At 37.3% G+C, this 9,727-nt stretch overlaps 1 protein-coding gene across 1 annotated transcript; it reads right to left on the reverse strand.

Moving 5' to 3' along the window:
• Positions 1–3,488: 3,488 nt before the first annotated feature.
• On the reverse strand, positions 3,489–9,727 carry oaz1b (ornithine decarboxylase antizyme 1b). The gene is given in 6 exon segments (XM_053339990.1): positions 3,489–4,599; positions 4,731–4,816; positions 5,204–5,376; positions 5,731–5,817; positions 5,819–5,870; positions 9,531–9,727. Coding segments are annotated over 6 exon segments (654 nt in total). The 5' UTR covers positions 9,656–9,727; the 3' UTR covers positions 3,489–4,468.

Genomic DNA, 9,727 nt, shown 5'->3' on the forward strand with positions numbered 1-9,727 from the left:
TTGGAAGTTACTGATAATCGATTTGACTGAAAACCTTAAATACATACATAAATATTTTTTTTGGCTTCTTGACACAGAACGAGGGAGGGGGGGGGGGGGGGTAACATGAGACAGCAGAGTCTGTCAAAAACAAGACAGATCATGACATTCAAACACACTAAGGTCTACGGCCAAAAATACCGAGTGGCAGCTGTGAACAAAAACTTTCAAAAAATGTATTTGGACCAAAAGACCAACAACTTCTTAACAGAGCTCAAGACTTTTTCTTGACTCTTTTTAAGATATGTTTGTTTGGTAAAAATCCTAAAAAAGACATGTTTTTGTTTTTAATGCTCACATTTTCTTATATGTTACCATCCAATGGATTCATCAAGACCAGTAAAGAACTGCCCCTTACATATCTTTGAAATGCACTTACATGAGCTTTACATAAATCATTACATTGTTTTAATACCTGGAAGACCAATGACAGTCATAATCTGAAATAATATGCTCAGGTCATTTTTTTTACTCTCCTTTTTGTCCTTTTGCGGGACATTATTCCACAATTTGGTTTATCATTATAAACCTTTTTTGATAATTTTTTAGTGACTGCTGCATAGTGCCACATGGGTTGCATGCAAGACGCATGACCTTGTTACTACACTGCACGCATGCATGTTCACTTATTCACTGCTTTTATCTGTTTGACCTGACACATCATCTTCTACTATGATCAAATATCGTGTTGACAGTCCAAGCAAGTCCACTTTCCCCCTTAGTTCAAAATGTAGTTTTTCTATTGTGAGCAGCTGACACAGATTGGCATCTTTTCCAGTGCTGATATGGTACTTTAAAATGTCAAGGGTTGGCAGGTCTGATAGGAACTCAAACAACAACATCCTGTGGAGAGCAGATTAGTTGACAGCAAAGCCGGCGCACTGATCTGAGATCTGGACAGAGGTCAACCTGGAGAGCTGACACATTCATCAGAAGTTCAACATTCAAAATACTTTTTTACGCAGGAGTTGGTTTTGTGGGAAAACGTAGCTCCTGTCCATCGTTACACGTTCACCTGTAACAAGGCAAAAGCCACGTTCTGTTAATAGTTGAGACGACAGCTGATTGAAGTCACTGCTGTACACATTTCTTACTGACTGACATTCAGATCAGAGATGAAGCTGTGTGTCTGACCCAACACTTCCTCCCCTTTCATTGGCGGGCTGTTTTTGTTTGTGGTGACGTCCTTGTTTCTGTTCAATCATTCAGGATTTTTTTTTTCTGTCTTTTTTTTTTTTTTTTTTTAAATCAACAACTTGCAAGTACAAATGGTCTTTAAAGCTAACTGTGATGTGCATTACTTCCGCTGTTGCTCAAATCTTGTTCAAAGATTAATTTTCTCCCCTGCGTTGACTGGCAAGTTAATAACCCTCCTTTCTTTCTCCGCTGTGACCTTCACTCCCTTTTCTCTCTTTCTCTCTTTCTCTCTCCCTCCGCTGTCTCCTGCCCTCCGTGAATCTACAGTACTAACAATTTTTAGACGTCTTGTGGACGCTTGGCTTCAGTGCTGTGTTGTTGTTTTTTTTTTTATTGCACTCTTGAAGAAAAATGTTTGAAAAGTCACATTTGATTTTCCTAGAATGCTTACTATTATCTATGTCCGTACGCCATTTTTCTATCGTTTTAGTTGCTTCTCTTCCATTTTAATCATTAGTCATTTTTATGTGGCGACCTCAACATTTGCAGCATACGCCAGTCTGAGGAGTTTCATTGCTTCATATTGTGATCTGAAATTTTATACATGTCATAATAATACTTGATATGTACCTAATAAATATTTGGATTCCAGAAAACAGTTTTTCTTTTTTTTTGTTAATGTGTTGGGCACATTTTCACATTGCCTTGAGATCAGTTCCACTCAATTTCCAATCAAAGCTTATCATCAGCTTTTATGTGGTAGAAGAAAAATATTTTTTTTCTTTCATACAAATGGTTGTATAGAGTCATAGGAGTGCCATAAAGAATCATACATTTGTAAAGAATAAGAACATGTGGAAATATAAGGACAAATAAATAGAAAAATGTGTAAAATATAAATAATTAAGCATTTTCATAAATTTTTACATTTGATCATTCATATGTGTATTTATATTTTTATTTTATATTTATGTTTTTGTATTTAGTTTACTTTTGCATACCAATTACAATTGTGTTAATATATTTTTAATTATTTATACATAATTATAATTATTTATTTATTTTATTGCTTTACTTTTTATTGTTTTTTTTTCCTGTTGCTGTTACTTTTCCCCATATATTTACTCATTTTTTAATTTACTTATTATTTTTAATTTACAGATTTTTTATGGTACTCCTATAACTCCATAAAGGCACACTTCAATAGGTTCCTTCATGTGTCTCTCACAGTAAAGTCAGAACAGGCAACATTTTCTTAATCATACAGAAGTGGAGGTGGATATTTAAAAAGTAAGTATTCTACTATTCTCAGTCGGTAAGCAGCTGAAATAACGTCAAACGATCTCCAGATGTACATTTGATGACAGTATTTCTTCATACTACATGTGATGGTTTACATTTAAATTATGGGTGCTGCCCACTTAAAATTAAAAACCTTTACTTCAAATTATACTCTGTCATACAGTTTTAACAATACAACAAGTATTTGTAAAAATATCAAACAAGAAGGCAATATCAATTTGCCATTAAAAAATCATCTCAATTTATTTTAATTAGACATCAACAAAGACTTTAACTAATCAAGAGCAGCAAGCACAAGCACACAGATTATTCCTTCTGATTACACTTCTGATCAGTTTGAAGGTGGACATAGCCATGCTAGAAATCATCATGAGATCCCCAGATTGCTCTATAATAGACTTTCTTTATACAGCAAAAACAATGTTTCATAACTCATAATGAAAACACCTCAAAACTATGATTCAATCAAGCAAATAAAGGCACAGAGAATAAAATACCCAACAATGAGATAGGACAAAAACTTAATAACAAATCCTTTTAAAGCAGGTGACTGAGTATAATAGCAATTCACAGTCTGCAGACACTCAGGTCTGATAATTGGCCAAATGAGGTGAAATCATCAGTGCAGTGGAACATTAAGATTCAGAAGAGGATTTAGTGACATTTGTTATACATTATGGTTACAGCAAATGAGACCCAATCAGCTGTTGGATGCTTGTGTTTAGTTCAGATACCTGTGGAGCCTCCTGGTGGTTTGAAGACACATGACAAGCTCTGGATGTCTGCCCTACTGCTCTTTTGTAACTGACCTGATTTTCTTCCCTTATGTTGGATACAAGTTAAAGTATTATCACCGGAGGCTCACAGGGGTTCTGAGTGTAACTTGATGAAATCATTTGATGCATCTCCAGTGATTACAACAGGCAGAAAGACGATATAACTCAGTGTGAAACTATGAATTCACAGTTTAGGATATTTCATTTCAAATAAATAAAAATTAGACAAAGGGCTGTTTTGTTTGTTTGTTTTATTATCACAGAAGCACAACAGGTACCACTATGTAGGTGAACAACAAACTCAATACTATCATGAAAAAAAAGTTAAAAGGAATGCTAATCCAAAAAAATAAAATAAAAATAAAATAAAATCCAATCATAACATCACAGCATTTATTTTCCAACCTCAAAAAACTACAATATAGTCAGATATAAATGGCAGAAAGAAGCAAAAGCACTTTGGATTATTCACTTTCCTTTCACTTTGTACCAATACACTCTTCACAAGGATCTCTCACTTGAAACTGAAACGCCTACATCAGACACATGCAACAGCGTTCACCTTTTCACTCAACCTCTAAATAGATTCACTATTTAAGCTATCAAGTACCAATTATTGGGGCTGTTGCTCATTTCAAAGAATCATAACACTTTTAAGAGTGATGTTAGTGCTAGAAAATAACTGGTCCCGCTGAAATGTATTTGTAATTCATTTCAGAGACTAATTTTAAGTCGCTATTTAGCCAATCAAAAGAAAGCTGGAGTACCCGAGTGTAAACCTGATGACCTTTTTTGTTGTACATTCAAGAAAAGAAGAATCCTCCACTTTAATCTATCATTAAAAAGGAAACAAACAAAAAATAGCAACAAATGGAAATTAAACTGTACTTATAGCTACAACAACTGCAATATGATTGTAAGTCCAAAAAAAACAAACGATTCCCTCCTTTATAGGTGACAACACCAATTAATCGTCGAAGAAAACAGTATAACAAAAACACACAAACATAGACGGTGGAAATCAGGAGATGCACATCTTAAGTATTCCCTTGAACACAAAAAGCATCGGGGAAGTGAATACTTGCATACAAGGAGCTACCGCTGAGAATATAACAAAGACGGTGGTGTATGAGAAAGCTGGGATAGACAAACATATGGGAAGGAAAGGGAGGGGGGGGGGGGTGTTAAGCGGGGCGGAGAGGCTGTCCAGAGGGCTACTCCTCGTCCGAGGAGTCCCTGTCGAAATTGTAGGCCATGAAGAGAACGTCGGGTCGAGGTGGGACGAGGGCATGGCCCGGTTTCACAATCTCAAAGCCCAGGAAACTGAATGTACGCACCAGTTTAGCTGAAAGAATGAGGAAGACATTAAGAGTCAGAACACAGGAGGTGAATCAATCATGTTATCAAAAGTTGTCAGAATATTCTGAATGCTCGCTGGGGGAAAAAAAAGCCAAAAATGGGGTTGTTAGCACATACCACGATCGTCTCTGTTCTTGTAAAAGCAGACAAACACGCTAACGACTTTCAGATGTTCTTCAGCATATTCCAGGAGAGCCGCAAAACTGGAGGGAGAACAGAGGAGGGCAGCTTGGGTTAGAAAAATGGAAAACAACTTCTAACAACGCAGGCGCAAACTTGTTCACTGAATCTAATGCATAGATCCTACAAACAGATGTGTTTTTATGGATTATTTAAAAAAGGAGTCTGCGTCAGCATCTCTTCAGATGCTTCAAAACGAGCCGGCCTCAAACACTAAAATCAGGCTGAAACTGAGATGAACAGGAAATCGAGGCCTACTGCCTGCCTGGTTTCTTCCATCTTTTACAAAAACATTTTCTATACCAACATTTTAATAGTTTTCCCTTTATTCTAACTCTAATTGTCTGTTTGCTCTTCTATAACACAGGTCAAGTCTTAAAGCCCAATTCTTGCGACTTATCTAGCCTCACCTCTCCTTGCTGCCTTCAGGAAGCGGGTCAAGAGGTATCTCCACGTAGAGAGCGCTGCTGCTTAGGACAGCATCCCACTGTATTGTCTTGGTGACAGTGGGACGACTTTGGAAGTGGAGTATCCCGGGGCGACCATTACCTGCTGGCTCCTCCGTTACAGTCAGCTTTCGGTCCTGGAAAATGAATACAAGTAACACATTGGAAAACAGCAGTGTCACGCGCATCAATGTCTTGTATATTGTGTGATTTTGTCTAACAAGGATGTAAATGTAGATAACATCCTGCTAATGAGCCTCTAAAAATGACCTGTACTCTGGAGGAAAAAGAAATTCAATGTTTCGCTGCTGAGTGTAGATAACCGACTCCTTCCTCTGCTTTGCAAACAAACACTAGATCACATGACAGGAAATGGTTGCAGTGAAACGAGAGAAGTTCCTATTCTTGACTAGTTTCTTCAGCGCACACTTGTTTCTGTTCTTGTAGCTCCTCTCGCCACGTTTGAAATGGGTGTTGGTTACCAGACTTACTGAGTAGATTGGCCGAGCTGAAGGAGTGTGATCCCGTGTGCCATTCCCTCGCCCACCTGGGATCTTCAGGGGTGGGAGAGGGGCATCAGGAGCACCACAGAGGCCCCGGGCCGCGGGTACTACTACAGTGCAGGGACAACCTAGAGAGAGAAGAGGGGGAGGCAGATAGGAGGACATAATTACAACACTGTGACAGAAACAAAAAAAATACATTTATTACTTAGAGCAGTTTTCAGTACTTCCGCACACGGCCTGTGTTAGTTACTGTGTGTACACATTTATATGACTTTTATATAATCTTCTATACGAGTACAATCTGTAATCAGACCTGTAATGGGTCTTAAAAACAGACAAATGACCAAACTGTGCTATAGTGTGAAAACAAACTACAGGCTCGTATTCCTATAACAAATTACTTTTTTCATATAAATCAATTCTTTCACCTATAAACCATCAAAAAACAGGAGAAAATGTCCATCAGAAATCCCAGAACACAAGGGTGTCACCATTAAATGTCTTTTTTGTCAAATAAAGAACTGAATACCTGAAACATTTACAATATAGTATCATATAACTGGCAAACTGTCATATTCAACTATGTGCAACCATCCAATCTTTGGCACTGTGGCTTAAAAAAAAAAACAATGAATCAGTTATCAAAATAGTTTCCAGTTGATTTTCAACAACTAGTTACCAGACCACACTAGTGAGACGATAAGAGATCCTTTGTGACTTTATGTCTGCTTGATTTTCTTTGGAAACCTCTTTTAGAAGTATAAATATTGTTCTCAACACTCAAGTACACTCCCTGATTTTCTTAAATCACCACATTTGCAAATCCAAACATTCCCCTGCAGCTCACTGTGATGTTTCTCAGCTGTGAACTGCACTCACACCTTTTCAGAATATCTCAATGCCACAGGCCAACACATATGTGCGTGTCATTTGTTATAAAACCACCCCGGGCATTTGTTCTGCGTAGCACTGTTCAAGCTTTCAGTTCTGTCTGAGAGGTTTGTGTTACCGACGCGTGCGGACATTTAACTCTTGTTCCTGCCCAGTCTGAATGCGCTTATTGTCTCTCGCTTTGGACAAAAAAACCCTGCAAATGTAACTTAAGCTAAAAAAAAACAAACATGCGTGCTCTGGAAATAAAATGTCGACGGCTTTCTGTTCGGCTTTATTGACAATAAAACATGATATTATCCAAACTGTGCCTACCAAAATAACTTCTTCAAACTTGTTAAACTTTAATAAATAGTGCAGTGGTGACCATCTAAAGGATGCTTTCAGTGTCTGCTTACAGTTCCCCAAAACAATCGCATTGTGTTTACAGAGCTGTTAACATAACTTTTAAAAAAGAGTGGTGTACCAGCACAGCAGGATGCGGTGGGAGGCAACCAACCAAAAATATTTGCTGCTACAAGCCAGACTCGCTTTCTTCAAGTCAAATTCTTAGTGTGGTTCTTTCTGGCAGTCAGTGAAAGTTAAGCTGTTACCAGAAAGCAGAAACCTCCACCGAACATCCACTAAGCTCGTCTTACAGGAAGTTAACAGGCCAACATATGCCATCTTGTGACCTTTGTTCATTGTGCTTACTGTATATAATAAAAAAAAAAAAAGGTGCTGTCAAGGTTTTCTGTTGCGTGGCAAAGAAAATTAAGCCATGAGTGAAAATCCTTGAAGCTGAGGTTGTTATTTAATAACTTCTTTTGTGAATACGAGTCAACAACCTCAAAGATAATCTGTTTACTTTGTCACAGGATAAACAAAAGCTGCAAATCCTCACAATTGAGAAGCTTTAAGAATGTTATGATTTCTTTCTTGATTCATTATCAACAAAATGTCTAAAAATGGTGAAACAAAGGCCAGTATGATTTCTGACAGTCGGAGGTAATGTAATCAAAATAGTTTTTATTAAATCAACAGCCGCCGCCGCTGCCAATTATCCAGCTTCTTAGAATTCAAATTCTCATAATTCAGATTAGAACCAGTGAATTTTTTGCTTTAAAAAAACAATGGATTGCCGAATAGCTGCAGATTAACTAGCAGGTTGAATCTAAACTGCTGGAGACTCAGTCAATTGAATAAAACAAGAGAAAATTAATCATCAACTACTTTGATGTTAAATTAATTGAGTCTTTTTTTTTTTTTTAAAGAAAACAATGTTGAGATTCTGTTTCCAGCTTCTTAAATATGAATATTTTCTGTTTTTTCAGTCCTGAATGATAACAAATTAAATATCTTTGTGTTGTGGACTGTTGAATCAGGACAAAACAAGACATTTTTGGTTGCATCTTGAGCTTTAGGCAACTGTGATTGACATTTTTCACCATTTTCTGATATGTCATGAACTAAATTAATTGATTAATCGAGAGAATAATTGTCAGATTAAACAATTAAAATAGTTGATTGTTGCAGCCATAGTTACTCTGTGATAAGTAATATACGGTAACTTACTTTTCCTTCATTTCTTAATATTCTAGGTTTTGTTTTTTTCATTATTTTAATGTTGTATCTTATGTGGAAAAATATGAAAACCAACAAAAAGAAAAAAAAGAAAAAGAAAAAAATTATAAAAATAGTTCCTGATTAACTTTCTGTAAAACAACTAATACTAACAGGTGTAATCTAAATTGTTGTTATTTTGATCATGTAATCAACTAATTGTTGTGGCTCTAATATAAACACACAACTCTAATTATCAGAACTGTCATTTAACACTTTGAAATCAAGAAAAAATAGAACCAGAACAGACTGAAAAAAGAGTGAGTCAGTCAGTATGGGATGCTTTCCCCTTATTATTCAAATGACGTTTCCTGTAAATCATCTACAAATAGGCCACGTAGCAGTTTAAAACTATACCACAATGAAATGAACTCCCATTATCACTTTAGTAATCTCCCCCCTTTCTGTCCTTGAGATGAGCTGGCGATCACTTGCACCATCCAGCAGTGCATCACCGTGCTCAGTCACACCGTCCTGTCGTCAGTGGGCCTGCTGCAGTAAAAACTCAGGAGTTGCGTAATTATCGACCAACCTGACTCACACGGCATCAACGTGACCAGAAAAAAACATGTGGTCACCTGGCGAAATCACCTTTACACTGTCGTCTGTACTGTCATTGTTTCCCTTCTTCCTCTCTTCATAAAGCCACCAGATGTTACAGTTTAACAACGTGACCTGAGGTTGCGTATGTTGTCAAGTTAAAGATTGCGTATTTATTATGTCAAGTGGGGAATATGTACAGCGTCAAACAACGCTTTCTCGATAGATAATATCGTGAATATGAATTATTTTTACGTTTATTATGTTTAATCCGAGTTGCTGTCAACAGAGTCCTTCAACAAGGAAGTCGGTTTGGGCTTTAAATACACGGACTCATATGTAAACTACATAAATTTGTATTATTAGTTACAGGACATTTAAACTAGTCACTTGTTATTAGACTCCTTTACAACACGGTTATCTTTATCTAATCAAAGACGAGGCTCGCTGGCGCAGTTATTACCCACGGTGACGTAGGTTAACAGGTTAGCTAACGTTAGCCAATAATGCTAAAGTTGTCTCTCGGGCCACCAGGTTAGACATTAGTCTATAACACAAAAATTGTTAACAGCTGGCACCAGTCACATAACATAAGATAATAAGCTTCGGCGATACACCGCATTTTGAATAAACAATTTTACTTCCGCTGTTAGCTGCTGCTAGCTCGGTTAGCTTAGCCACCCCTCCCCCACATCGCGGCTAGCACAGACAGCTAGGTGAGGTTATGTTTTTTTTCTTCATCGTTTACTTACTTCCCAATCATGTCACAAATGCCACTACTTAAATCCGCCATGTTTGTATAAGACTGCTGTTTTCCCTCTTTCTCGCGAGCAAAGCAATGACTGTTTAGGATCCGCTGGAGGTTGGATTTTACCATCCGGCCTCGGGTAGAGACACGACGGGCTGACTGCTCTCTGCTATGCTCTGCTGTGTAATGATCGGGCGAAGC

This window comes from Scomber japonicus, chromosome 19 (genome assembly GCF_027409825.1).
Source record: "Scomber japonicus isolate fScoJap1 chromosome 19, fScoJap1.pri, whole genome shotgun sequence".
In the NCBI taxonomy this organism is placed as follows: domain Eukaryota; kingdom Metazoa; phylum Chordata; class Actinopteri; order Scombriformes; family Scombridae; genus Scomber; species Scomber japonicus.